This window comes from Gobio gobio, assembly GCF_949357685.1.
Source record: "Gobio gobio genome assembly, chromosome: 25".
In the NCBI taxonomy this organism is placed as follows: Eukaryota; Metazoa; Chordata; class Actinopteri; order Cypriniformes; family Gobionidae; genus Gobio; species Gobio gobio.
The window spans coordinates 17,095,918-17,111,424 of NC_137121.1; the positions used below are offsets into that span (position 1 = coordinate 17,095,918).

A 15,507-nucleotide genomic window follows, 5' to 3' on the forward strand; every position below is an offset into this window, starting at 1 on the left:
GCCCATCTCGGGACTCGATCGTGTAGCCAGCGTTGAAGCGGTCTCATATGAAGCAATCCGAGCGGCGTTACTGCGGCTGCGGATGCCATATGCACCAGGAGCCTCTGAAAATGTTTCAGTGGTACCGCTGTCCTGCCTTTGAACGAATTCAAGCAGTTCAACACTGACTGGACGCGCTCCTCGGTGAGGCGCGCTGTCATGGCGACCGAGTCTATCTCCATACCGAGAAAAGAGATCCTCTGTGTGGGACAGAGTTTGCTCTTCTCCCAGTTGACCCGAAGTCCCAACTGGCTGAGGTGACTGAGCACCTTGTCCCTGTGTTCGCACAACTGCTCTCACGACTGGGCAAGGATCAGCCAGTCGTCGAGGTAGTTGAGAATGCGAACACCATGCTCTCTCATGGGGGCAATGGCGCACGGTCTGCCTCACCTCCTTCCTCAGCGGGGAACAAGAGTGGCGAGGCATAGCGTCGCGCACTGTTGTCCACGCACCGCTGAGAAGAGGGGAATGAGAGTGGCGAGGCTTTGTAGCGTCACACACTGCCATTCTCGCCCTCTTGTGGGGAGGGGAATGAAAGCGGCGAGGCTCTGTAGCTGCCATTCCTGAACTCCCGAGACCCAGAGGTATTGGAACTGCTCTTTTTTTTTTTTTTTTTTTTGGGTACCACTGGCTGTTTTTAACATCAGTGGCGGAACAGAATTACTAATGGTTTTCCACCCGGCCCTCCTCCGGGGAAGAACAGTTCCAGACCAAATCCGGGTCAATTGTGTTTCTGGACCAGGGTGGACATCGTCTAGCCAAGGGCCAGCGCTGTGCGCAGCTCAACCTCGGCTCAGAACTACCCTCGTGCACGTGGCACTGCCACCCCACCGGTGAGGGTAGTGAGAGAGAGGAAAACTTTATACAGATTATGGCCCTATTGGTGTTCCATATTTTGGCACCAATGGTTCCACAATGCCAAAGCCTTCCAATGCACATCCGAAAAAAGGCAAGGGGCAGGCAAGGCGATTTACGCGTTGCACTATGCCTCAGCCATCCGGGAAAGCATGGCTGTCAAGTATGAATCTGATTTAGCACGAGCGCCCACTATTACGGTGGGAATCTCAGCATCATCTTCATTTTCAACACATAACAGCCCTCTCTCCGATGCAGCGATTGACATCTGTCCTCTGCTAGAGCCCCAAATGAAACGCTAGGTCCCCTTTCAAGGACCAGCAATCCCATCTGTAAGCTACCAGCAGACACGTGAGACAGTGGGCGTGGCCGTGAGACGGCACACGGCGCGCTGAACACTCAAGCCCTTATGAAAAAGGCAAGACGAACAGCGCGCCGACGTGGCTATGCTCTCATGAGAGAGCATAGACCACCCACGAACACAGTCTCAACATGCTTGCGATGCGATAGAGGAGTGAGGGGCCCACAGAGATGTACGCGGCGGGGAAGCCTCACTGTAATCCTCAGGCCACCCAGGCTTATCAGCCAAAATAGTCCCCCCTCTGGTGCACCAGAAAAGAGACTAGATCGGGGTATAAGCGAAGGGACTCAACCCCGTTTGAGGCATCATAGTCTCGACCGCGCATCGGAGGCGCCGAGTGACGCGCGCAGAGTTGCCGTGGCAACCCGTGCTGTCACCCGGCAGCCAGACGGCACACGGCGCGCTGAACACTCAAACCCTCACGCGGAAGGTGAGATGACCAGCGCGTCGACGTGATCCCGTTCCCCTGAGAGAACATGGATCACCCACGACACAGTCTCAACATGTTTATGCGAGAGGGATCGTGGCCGTCAGGACAGGAAACAACCGCATCCAGAAACGCACGAGTGGAATGACGTCTTGAAAAAGACGCAGTGTCACACCCGTGTTGCTCTTTTGTGAGGAAACGCTCTTTAAACAGTGCTGAAGCACCCAGGGGAAGACCGCGGCAACACACAGGTGGTAAGTGCAATCCTGTGGTGCACTCACTGAAACAAACGCCCTCACCAAACCGACAGTTGCTGTGAGAACAGCAGTTTGTTATGCTGATGCAGCGGTGAACATGTGGTCGCGCTGATTGTGCCTTTTCGCCAACACAGAGCGTCCTTTTCGTTCTCTGGAGCATCTCTCTTGCAGATAGGCTCTCTTTTAGAAAAGCAGTCTTGCTTCATCAACGCCGTTCGGCTCCGAAGTGAATGACAGCGTGCATTCGCTCTCGCTTCCTGTTTATACCCGCGGCGCGGGGCGGAGCGCGAGATGCAAATCTCGCACGCCAATGGCCCATTGGCCTGTTCTCTATATCTCGAAGCTGATAGGGGCTCCCTGAAGTGATCCCAATTCGTCGGTACGTCCGACGTACGTCGAACGTGACCGACTGAATGGGAACGAGCGTTTAAGAAGATAAAAGTGGATACAGGCAATACGAAGTGAAGCTTCAGCAGGAAGAATGGGTCAATTTTGGGATCCTGACACTCAGTATGCCTCAATATGTCTATGTGTGCAGTACACATTTTGTCACTGTTAAGTCAAATATCCAAATGTCCGTTTTATATATTATATTTCCTGTCGCTGATTACGTTCCCCTCTAGTCGCCGTAGTTCTCAGTGTTATATGACCCGTCGCGCTCTGTCTCAATGGCCCGATTCCACTTTTTTGTCCTTAAACGCTCGTTTTTTGGGTTATAAAAACGTCTGGGTTTTTGCTTCTGGGTTTTGTTTAGCTTGTTTGCTGTACACTTTGTCACATATCAGCTTTTATACATTGTTCAGTTTTTTGTTATAAGTCCGAAATGACAAGGAGGCAGCCTCCCGCAATGCAAAGTCAATGGAGAGCTTTGGATTGTTTCCCCCCCCCGGTGGGCGTGGTCTTCAGATTATGACGCGTGTCGCTCTGTCTCTATACTCGAAAAAAACTTTCAGACACTTATTCGAATCCTGAAGGAGTGTATTTGGCACAGAAATATTCCAACTCGTTTTTTGACATTTTGGCCATGTTTAGCATGAATGCAACTCCAACAGTGTAAATAAATAGCATTAGACCCCCGCTTTAAGATATTTGTTTTTTATTTTCAAAGATGAAAGACAAGCAATGAACATACATACCATTTTTATTTATATGGAACTAACAGTGTGTCATAATGGTCAGTTGTTGAGATTAGTGAAGTCCACTGGTTGTGCACATCATCGCTAATAGCTAGGGGACAGTTAAGTTGACCAGAAAAGAGAAGTAAATTGAGGAACGAGAAATGTTTTGAGCCAGATTCAAACTCACTTTGCCCACGTGAGCACCACAGCTCGTTTTGATCTCCTAGTCATTATTAAAATGATTTTAAAATGATAAAGCGTTTACTCACTGTACTTACACAGCTGATTGTTTTAAGTCCTTTCAAAATCCCGCCAGACCTCCACCTACGGGTATGTTTAGAGTCACACAGAAAGACTTTCTTACATAATGAGAAAGGAACAGGAAGCTTGCCAGTGTGAGATGTGGTGTGATGGAAAAGGAGGGATTCAGGTGGGAGACTCAGGTGGGAGGCAGTTGTATCTGAAAGAAGTGTTTGTAAAAATCACACAGGACATTGCTTTTTTTGTGTTCAGGGCTGTATTGTGCTCCAGAGGAGGTCCCTCGATGTGGGCCGTTTTAAAAAGTCTTTACTTTTCAAGGTCTACCAAAGGAGAGGACTATGTATATTCCCACTCTAAACCTGCACTTTGCTTCTTTTGTGTTGCATAAAATGGGGGCCGAGGAGTAATTTTGCCGTTTTCTTTCCCAGAGGTACAGAGTTTAATCATGTTTCTCAAGGGGCGGCGTGTGAATTTGAAAAAGGGGCTTCGTGCGAGGAGGGACCGATGCCCGGAAGACTGTATGGACACAAGAAATGAGTCCAGTGTGAACCGCATTAATGTTCTCATTTGGCATTGATAGGTGTGAGAGGCCTGGATGTTACCTCACCGAGAGCCAGTTAGGAGACAGGTCACAGCATGCTTCAGCCTCACACCTCTTAACTGTTTGAGACGGATGAGTGATTGAAACAGACACAGATCTCATGTTACAGAGAGTCCTTGAGCTGCATTATGAATGTTATTTTTGCTTTGTGGCAGCTGTAAAAAAGATTTTGTTCCTCATTACAGTATTTTTTTTTCTGCCTTGAAAATCTTTTTTTTTTTGGGGGGTCACGATTTATGAAGTTTTTTAAAATATTTTCGCTTATTTTTCTGTGTTGTCAGTTAAGACAAGGATAACTATACACTCATATGTTTTTAAAACTATAAAACATTAATATTACCTCTCATTGTGCGGTTTGTTGAGGAGTGGTTTGCTATTCCTTTTCTAAGCAATTAAATGTTTTTAAATAAAATGAGCGAAATGAGACATACCTTGTGCAGTTTGATTGCTATTATTGATGTTAATAAAAATATTACTAATGTAATATTTTATTGTAAAAAAAAATCGAGCATTTAAGAAAAATATAATAATAATAATATAATATTATTATTATTATTATTATTAATAAAACATTGAACAAAATAAGAAATTACTATTGTAAATTTGTCTGTAAAATACAAATTTTAGTATTTAACAAAATATAATAATAATATTTTAGCTGCATTTACTTCAAACCGAGTCGCTCTGAGACACTAAAAACACTATAATGAGCTCCTCGCATGTAAAATAAACACAGTGCTGCATTTCACTGTGAAACATGCAGCGTATATCGGGAATCTGGTTTTATTTCGGTTAATCATGCAGCCCCAGTTTTATTGTTCATTGGCAGTTACTGTAAAACAGCAGCATGTACAGCGAAGGCGGAGAAAGTTGCACATGAGCAAGACTTCAACTCCGAAATTTTTTGTGATGTTTCTGCAAATACAAAAGTGCTCATTAAAAATAGTATCATTAAACCTTATTTTGAAATCAAATGTTGAGTGATAAATACATTTAAGCTGCAGTGTGCCTTTGTTATGCACGTTTCTCTTCAAAGTAATTTAGATGGCAAGTTTACCCTGGCAGACAAACACACTTCATTTATAGCTCTCCTTTCGTAAATTTAGCAGACAGTGAGTTTATCAAATGATGGAGAAAGAGTTGAGATAGAGTATGAGTGAGCGAGGGGTCATTTGGGGTTGTTTGGATTTTCCATGTGTGATTTCCAGCAGGCTGGTGTGATGTTTCCAGCCAGCGCACCATGTTAGGACACAGTCAGACAAGCACACATGCACACACACACACATACAGACACACACACTTTCTCCCTCATGCACACAGGAAGCATGCTTAATTGCTCCCATTAAAGAAAACAGCTCCAAACCGACTCCTTCCACTCTGTGTTTCCAGTTTGGCTTTGCTATCGCAGGAAGAGAAGCTTTCAGCATTCTAGAGCTCTTTCAGTTCCAGACTGTTGTACTTGTACACACTTTCAGGGCTTTTAACATCAAACACACAGCAGTGAGCGGTTTACTATGACTCCAGACTAGCAGAGGCAGTAGAAACGGTTCCTTAATTCCTGTTCTTCCTTTGACCGTGAAATGCATTCAGAACCCATTTTATATTTATAACGTGAAGTATTTCTGAGTGAAACAACATTTAAAGAGAATACATTTAGGGCAGTACTGGGTTTTAACCTCTGGGCCTCATTGGTTAAAAACTTGAGCACTTTCGGTGATGTCATCCAAAGAAGAAAGTTGTTTCACATATTATATTTTATTTTATTTATATTTATATTATAGAGTAAAACATAAATATTAAATGTTTATGTTTTACTCTATTACAATATTAATTATATAATTTTTTATTTTTGTATTATATTTTAATGAAAGTTTACAAAAACAAACATTTATTTTTCTAAGGAATAACATGATGAATTGCACACAATAGGACCAGGAACATGTAATAAAAAAGTTAATATTTGATTTTATGTTGACTTGCAAGTTTGTCCAAAGAATGTTCAGGTTGAATTTTGAAACAGGTTGTTATTATAATAATAATAATTATAAAGTAAATAGGCCTACTTCAATTGTCATTTTTCCCCCCTCAAACTTAAATTTTAGTATTAAATTGTACAAGATTTTGGTTCAACTTTTGTTTTTAAATGTGCTTTATAAATGAAGTTTGACTTGAGTTTGAAAGTGACCAGGCCCACTGAATATATTTGATATTGAGAGTTTATCAAGTACAAATATGGTCCATCTGATCATGTCCATGACTTTCCTATCAGATTTGGTTTCACTAAATAATCATAGCAGTTTTGGCGGGATGAGAGATGTGTGTGTGGGGGGGGTGGGGGTGGGTTTGTGTCCACTGGAAAAGAAAAGACTGTCCGTCACGGTCTCTTGCCATCTGGCCTTGAATTTCCTCTCAGACCCTCCCTCTGAAAATGATTTGCGGACAGAGGGGTGTCATCGTGTTACGGGCTCTACCCGTCACAGAGGACAGCTGGCTAACTCTAATCAGATGGTAGCAGGCATGTGTGTGCACATAAGCGTGTGTATATGTGTGTGTGTGAATGGCTTTATCTGGCTGGGGAAAAGCTGGCCGCACCCCTCGGTCCTGCTCTCAGGGAAACACCTGCATTGAGCCTGCAGATCATATCAGTCTAAGCTGACTGACTCCCAGAGTGGGGATTGTTCAGACCACCATCTGCTTTTGGAGGCTGACCTTTACTTATATCCATATGGCATTTGTCGTTCCTCACCATTCATGCTTGTGCGCCAAATTGAGCAGGTAGATCATTAATCTGTTAGTGTGATTGGACAATGTTGGTGTCAATCTATTCACAATACCTTGATTTATCAAGACAGATGTAAGACACTTTGCAAAGTGTAGCTTTAATTTTAATTTTTTTTTCTGAAAGGCAAATTGCATTTTAATTCAGTTCTTTCCAAACTTAGTGGTTGAGTAAAGTGCAAACATTGAAGATGTTGAAGATATATATCTACATACATACTGAATATAATTATATTGTATTTTATTTTAAGAATTGAAGATAACAAATGCAAGAAAACTACAATGAATTTATCTTATTTTTATATTCCATAATATACATTCAAAATACTTTTCACATTTTTTCCTTTTTTTTTTTTAAATTGATTTTAAGCCTGTTTTTGTGATTAATAAAAAAAAAAAGACAAATATTATATTATAACATTATTATGTCTATCATCAATTTTGATTGTGTTTATTATTGCTGTTGCTTAAGATATAATGTAAACCAACAGGTATATTGCTGATCTCTATAATGCGCATGGAAATCAGCTGTGAATATTGCTGTCTCAGTTTAGACTCGTCATTCCTTAGTCATGGACTAGTCTTTGTATTGTTAGTTTAGGCCATTGTGATTCTAATGACAGCCCGGGTCTTCAGAGTCATCCATCAGGTCTGGCAATGCAGCGGAGCCATTGTGCCAAAGATTTGGGGTTTCTACCCTGCCCGTCACCGTCACACCCATGGGCCAACACCCCGATACTTGTGGGTCATTTGACACGGTCAAAGCTTTTCAAAGATTTGCGAGGAGAACCAAATTCTTTTATCCAATTTCACCCCTTCTCTGAGAGATATTTTTGATTTGACAAGATGACAGCAAAATGATGAACGTGAGTGCAAGAGAGAGAGAGAGAGATGGAGCATGTGAGCACGCGTCAGGCTCGCTCTCAGCTTCTGACATCAGCCTTTCTCTTCAGTGACCCATGCAGTCTAAACTCTCTTCAGACAGACCCAGCAAGGAAATGAGATCACTTGCAGAATGAAGACTTCAGTTAGTTTTATCTGAAATCAGAAGAAAGAACAATTTGGCTCAGCAGAAATCCAAAAGCTGTTCATACTAGTATGGATCTAAAGCTGCAATGTTAGTGATTTTACTGCATTATCACAACCTTATAGGGACAATTACATAATTACACAATGATGAGTCCTCATGACTAAACCAATTTTTTTTTACCTGCAGGACACAAAAGAACAATTTTGTAGCTTCAAAAAGGATGCAAAATTACTTTGAAAGTATTATAAAAGTGGTCAATACAACCAATGCACTATATTCCAAGTCACAAGTGTAAGAAACGAAACAAGTAAATAATAACAAATATCATTTTTAAGTGAACTATCCTTTAAAGACATTGTACCTGTTGCTTTACTGAAAAGCCCTGAGAAAGGCATAACACAGCATATATCACAGCTTTTCATAAAGTTTGATGGAAGAGACTGATGGCAGAGTAAGCTGTCAATACACAATGATTGACGAGCTGCATTTTTGGCGCCATCCTTCCCTTTAGAAGATGCGCTGAGGTTAACCCTGCGCCAATGTGAGGTCCATTTATCAGCTCGCCTTTAATTGCAAACAGTGGGTGTTCCTACTTTGTGCTGATCAAGCTGATATTGTAATTTAACGACCTTTAACCCACCACATCCTCAATGGCTTTTGTGGCGTGACCTCCACCAGCATAACTTCAATACTTTTGTAACGCCAGAAAGGAATGCCATCTGACCCCTCACTGGGTTTTTTTTTTTTACAGTTAATTCTAGTCCATCCGTTTAACCGCGTCTTGTACTGTTCTTGGTCAGAGATTCAACTTGATGTGTTTCTCAGCCTCGTGTTTGCTTTTAACATTTTTGTAATCGCTCACTTTTAATGTCTCCGTGTTGAGCGAGCCATCCCCAAACCTGAATAAATTCATAAAAGCCCCACTTCACTTAGTGTTGCCTGACATTGCTGAGTCATCCGAAGATTTAGATGTCCTGTTATTGGTGGATCTTCAGCTACAGCTTTATATTATTATATATATAGTATATATATAGTCATATATATATATATATTAATTAACCATAGATAAAATATTAATATATATTAATATTAATTATATAATTAAAAATATTAATACAAAATAAGAATGTGATATTTATATTATATTTATAATTACATGTAATTACAATATATAATAAATTATTAATAAATTATATATATATATATATATATACACACACACACACATAAAATACTATATATATATATATATATATATAGTATTTTATGTGTGTGTATATATATATATATATATATATATATATATATAGTATTTTATGTGTGTGTGTATGTATATATATATATATATATATATATATATATATATATATATATATATATATATATAATTTATTAATAATTTATTATATATTGTAATTACATGTAATTATAAATATAATATAAATATCACATTCTTATTTTGTATTAATATTATTAATTATATAATTAATATTAATATATATTAATATTTTATCTATGGTTAATTATATATATATATATATATATATATATATATATATAAATATGTATATATAATATGTATATAATATGTATATTATACATATTTTTTTTATAAATTTATAATAATGTTATATAAAACATAATATTATATAGTTTATATAAAATCATATTTATATATTTATTTTCTTTATTATTATGTTATTACTGTACCACAGTAATGTTTGTACGGTAGTGTTGACTAATACAGGTTTTTTTCCCGCTAACATGCATCGGTCAATACTGAAGCCACATTTTCAAAACTCTTCACACATTCAGCGAAACAGAAGTCAATTTGGACCAAACTGTGAATAATTTTTGATTGCTTTCAAATGCATTCAATGACCACATTTTTTCAAAATCCATGTACACTTTTGTCATTCATATTTCCCCATTTGCAAAACACTATATATTTGCAGCACATTTTTTGAATGCTAGCAGACTGCTTTCAAAACTGATACAAATCCGAATGATGGAATCGTTGCCGGTGTTATGGTGGTATTTTGAGATATATGAAGTGATATTAACTGTTTGGTCAAGATTCATGTTGGTAATGCAGACTGTTTGAAGAGTTTTGAAAAAAGCTGCTTCAGTATTGACCGATGCTTGTTAGCAATTGAAGCAAACTGTAATCAGCTGTCATTCAGTATTTACTGTAATGATATTGCTGTTTATATTATCTCTTGTTGAGAGTGAACTAGCCTCTTTGATCACTTTATGCTTTGGTTTGTCTACTAAACTCCATGGGGGAGACTCGAAACTCAACATTCGTCGACAGGCTCTCTCACTCTCTCTTTCTCTGTCCCTGTAAGTCGCCTTTCTCTCTGGACGTTGTTTTGCAGGTTTGCCAAGTCCAGCTGAGCATGTTTTCAAGTGACTGAAAAGAATGAATTATGCAGCAGTAAGCATGCTTACAGCTGGTCGTTTGGAGAGTCTTTGATCTGAGAGCGGAGTGTGCATGAATGCCCGCATTGTGAGTGTACAGAGTGTGTGTGTGTGTGTGTGTGTGTACACCAATGTTTGTGTTTGGAAGAATAGGGAGGCCCAGGTCTGGGTTAGAAGAGATTACACTGCAAGCACATTGGGCAAAGGCTAGCTGGAGAAAATACCCTGACGGTGTTTGTTGGCTTACAGTCAGATATTGTCCTTAAAGGAATAGTTTGCCCAAAAAATTAAACTATTTACTCATCTTCATGTCATTCCAAACCCAAATTATATCTGTCTTCCGTGAAACATGAAAGGAGATGTTTTGAAGAATGTTCACGCTGCTCTTTTTCCATACAATGAAAACTCTTAAAATAAATAAAAATGATTAAATAAATATGGACAAACCCAACCGGTGGGTTTAAAAATGTAATTAAAAAATGTAAAACAACGGCTGTGTTTGTCCATATTTGACCATTGACCATTATTTAGTGTATGTTATGACCAGAGGCTGTCAAACTTCAAAAAGCACTATAACCTCTGTAGTTTGTTTTCACATTAGAAGCTTTCATAACTCCATATTTCAAGTCTTCTAAAATGTAATATGATAGCACTGCATGAGGAATAAACAGGTTATAATCTTTGCCTTCACCATATAATTCTAATTGCATTTGAAATGTTAATTTAGTACAATTAAATATATTTTTATTGTATTATATATATTTTTTAATATATTATTATAATTTTTTTGTATTATTATTTATTTTATATGACTGGCTAATGTTCAATGATATATAGTTTGTCTATTCAATAATCTGCCACAATATTGCATATTCAAATACAATATTTATTCATTTGATATAAGCCATTCATTGTGGGTAATTATATATAAAATAATAAATATGCCAAATTAAAATTTTGTGTTGTGTAATTGTTCATGTATTTACTTATCTATGTATTTGAGATGCATTTATAGTGGCTGAAATAATTTCTTTAAAATATAAATATTGATCATAAAAATCTAATATTTTGTCCATAAACAAGCATTTCTTTCTATTTCTTTCTCTTACAGGTCGTAATGAATTAATCGCCAGATACATCAAACTCCGAACGGGAAAAACACGGACGAGAAAGCAGGTTGGTGGAGCTGCTTTCAATTCTAAGCATGACACGCAAATAAATAATGTTGGTTACCGAGGCTGAACTACAGTTTATTTCCAGTAAATTCACAACAGTGACAGTGAAGAGCTAGGCTTTGTTTATAGCTTCAACCAAACGTCGTCTCGCTGGCTTACTGCCTTCCCTAGTTACCAAAGTGTTCTTCACCGAGCGGACACCTGTTGCTTTGTGCTCTCAATTCACTGCAAATCTTTACAATTTTGCCATAAAGTCAGTTTGACTTAAAAACTGAATTCTTAACTAATGAAATGGCTGATCGCATGCTTCTTCCTTGCTCCTGAACAAATGATGTGAAAGGTTGTATGTATTAGATGTTCTGTTTGTAATTAAAGTACATGTTTTTTTGTGGCTAATGGCAGGGGGCCTTTCATCTCCATGGTTACAAAATGCTCCTTTTGTGTTTGTGTGTGTGTGTGTGACCAGGTCTCCAGTCATATCCAGGTTCTTGCCCGGCGGAAATCCAGAGAATTTCACTCCAAGCTAAAGGTACATGCCAATCTTGTGTGTGACACAGTCTATGTGTGTATATGTGTATTTTCTCAGGCCATATCCGTACTGAACAGTGTGTGTGTGTGTGCGTGTGTGTACGGGTGCCCTGCTGTTTGGCTGTCTGTAACCTAGATTTCCTGCTTGTGACTGCCCTGCTTAGTATGCAGTCAACTGGCTAACTTCTTTTCTTCAGCATGTTTGTCTGTTTCCTTCCTGTGTGACACAAAAGTGTGTTTGTTTTGGAAGAAACTGCATTTTGCCAGGTGTTGCATACACACCGAAATATTTGATTTGTGATATACTTGGCTTGAGCAAAGTTGTTCAAGGACAAGTGCATGATTTAAAAAGCAGCTTGAAACTCAAAGGCAGACAAAACCCCTTTATTTATTCATATGACAATATATGAGTATCTATTCAATCTAATCAAAAATTTCCAGACTTGTCTACGCATAGTTTTAGGTCACTGGGATGGTTTAGACTGATGACCTATGATTAAAATCATATTACTAAATGTTTTTTAAAAAATGTATATAATGTATATAGATAAGTTTTTCAATAAAGTATTATTTTTTGTATTATTTCTTTTGTCTTTTTTTATTTTTATAAGAAGTCTCTTATGCTCACCAAGGCAGTAATATTGTGTAATGCCTCAACCATATATTCAAATTGAATTTTAAAGTTAATTTAGTACAGTTAATCATTTTTTAAAATATTATTATTTATTTATTTTTGTAAATGTATTTGAATTTAATATGGATTACTGTGGGTTGTAGGCCATTGACAGGCTACATAAATATTTATAATAAAATACAAAAAAAATAAATTTTATTATCATTATTATAAATAATTCAAAAATGATATACTATGTTTAATTATCATGTATTTTATGAGTTTTTCAATAACATATGAACATTTTCTGGAAATAAGTCTCTTATGCTTGCCAAGGTTGCATTTGACCAAAAAAATGTAAAACAGTAAAACTGTGAAATATTATTAATTAATTATTAATTTATTCCTATAATGCCAAAGCTGAATTTTCAGCATCCTTACTCCAGTCTTCAGTGTGTCACATGATCCTTCAGAAATCACGATTTCTTGATGCTTAAGAAACATTTCTTATTATCAGTGTTGAAATGTGCTGCTTAATATTTTTGTAGAAACAAAAAAACCGCATTAATTTGAAATAGAAATTTTGTAACATTATACATGTTTTTACTGTTACTTTTGATCCATTTATTGTCTTCTTTTACATTCTTTTAAAAAACTGACCGCATATATACATAAAATTGACTTTAAAAATATTGGGACCCACTTTATATTAGGTGGCCTTAACTACTATGTACTAACATTTTAATAAATAATTTGATACAATGCATTTATAATGTACATAGGCCTACATGTTTTTACATTGTACTTACATTTCAAAAATGTCCTGCATGTAATTACATCTGTAATTAATTTCTAATTACACTGTTGACACTTCCCTTACACCTAACCCCTTAAACTTACCCATCCCACCACACCTGTCCCTAACTTTACCCATATCCCACCTCAATATCAGCAAAAGTGTTTTGCAATACAATATGAACTCAATAAGTACATTGTTCTTACAGGGAGTGCAGAATTATTAGGCACGTTGATTTTCTGATCATATTTTTTCCCAGGCACATTTGACCAATTCCAAACCACAGTAATCCTAATAACTACTATTGATTTAGTATTTAATAATGTATAAGTGATATATAATTGTTCATGAAGGCTGGAAATGAAAATCACCTTATATTCAGGTGTGCAGAATTATTAGGCATGTTTTCTTTTACAGATAAATTGAGCCAAAAAAGAGATTTAACTCAGACTGAAAAGTCAAAAAGTATTAAATGCCCATGAGAAGGATGCAATACTAATGCAATACTAGACATTGCAGTTAAGGCATGACCATTGGACAGTGAAATGCTCGTTGGGTCAGCAGGATCTGACAAAAACAGGTGGTGAAGAAAAGACACCTGTTAACTGCAAAAGAATTAAGAATTAAGGTGAAGAATTAAGGGTGAAACCATCAGGAACCCTTTAGTCTCCAGCGCCACCATTTTCCAGAGCTGCAACCTACCTGGAGTCTCCAGAAGTGCAAGGTGTCAGGATCTCAGAGACTTCAGTTAGGTAAAGAATCCTAAAAAATGACCCCCACTAAATAAGAATCATAAGCTGAAGTGTTGTAAAATACATGAAGAAGGTTTTTTTATAGGCTTTATGGACAGATAGGTTGAGAGTGACTCTTGAAGGACCAGCACCACATCCTCTAGTACCACTGTTTGAAGAATTCATCTTCCAGAATCTGGCAGTACGTTTTGGGAGTTCATTTTTAGTCCATCTCTGCAAAACGGACTTCAGGATGGACTAAAATGAACTCCCAAAACGTACTGCCAGATTCTGGAAGATGAATTCTTCAAACAGTGGTACTAGAGGATGTGGTGCTGGTCCTTCAAGAGTCATTCTCAACCTATAAAACCTATAAAGCCTATAAAAAAGCAGGCTTCATGTATTTTACAACACTTCAGCTTGTGATTCTTATCTAGTGGGGGTCATTTTTTAGGATTCTTTACCTAACTGAAGTCTCTGAGATCCTGACACCTTGCACTTCTGGAGACTCCAGGTAGGTTGCAGCTCTGGAAAATGGTGGCGCTGGAGACTAAAGGGTTCCTGATGGTTTCACCCTTAATTTTTCACCTTAATTCTTAATTCTTTTGCAGTTAACAGGTGTCTTTTCTTCACCACCTGTTTTTGTCAGATCCTGCTGACCCAACGAGCATTTCACTGTCCAATGGTCATGCCTTAACTGCAATGTCTAGTATTGCATTAGTATTGCATCCTTCTCATGGGCATTTAATACTTTTTGACTTTTCAGTCTGAGTTAAATCTCTTTTTTGGCTCAATTTATCTGTAAAAGAAAACATGCCTAATAATTCTGCACACCTGAATATAAGGTGTTTTTCATTTCCAGCCTTCATGAACAATTATATATCACTTATACATTATTAAATACTAAATTAATAGTAGTTATTAGGATTACTGTGGTTTGGAATTGGTCAAATGTGCCTGGAAAAAAATATGATCAGAAAATCAACGTGCCTAATAATTCTGCACTCCCTGTATTTGTTGATGTACTGTAAGTGCATAATAGTTAAAGCCACCTAATATAAAGTGGGACCTTAAAATAACAATAATTAAAAATGTTTATTGTACTATTTACAACATAATGTATAGTGACCTTTTGGCTTATGTTGTCATTGTCTGACCTGTGAAGGAAGAGGGGTGTCCAAAGTTCACGCTTTTGAACAGCTGTGGCATCTGGTGGTTAAACAGCAAATGACAGTTCACTGACTCAGGATCATTTACTTGTTTGAATACACTTTGACAATTTCAAGTGTGCTAGCATTGTCTATTGCAGAACGATAAAGCATGCAGGGAAAAGGTTAGACAGCTCAATGCCATTTTCATACATTGTAGACCTAAATATTGCTTTAATGCTTATACCGACGGTACTTAAAGTCGGCATGAAATGGAAGTTGCGATCCTCTTTTCTTCCCTATTTTGATGTATATCTGAGTGAAACAGCTTGTTGGAAAAGAAACAATGTAGGACGAGACTTGATTTT

At 37.7% G+C, this 15,507-nt stretch overlaps 1 protein-coding gene across 3 annotated transcripts in view; it reads left to right on the plus strand.

Annotated features, from left to right (window-relative positions):
• tead1a (TEA domain family member 1a) overlaps window positions 1-15,507 on the plus strand; it is a 46,948-nt gene that overhangs the window by 19,719 nt on the left and 11,722 nt on the right. For all 3 annotated transcript variants that reach the window (XM_079810101.1, XM_079810100.1, XM_079810102.1), the window contains 2 exons: window positions 11,260-11,324; window positions 11,790-11,852. In XM_079810101.1, coding sequence (XP_079666227.1) covers window positions 11,260-11,324; window positions 11,790-11,852 — 128 coding nt within the window. The remainder of the gene's footprint in view (window positions 1-11,259; window positions 11,325-11,789; window positions 11,853-15,507) is intronic.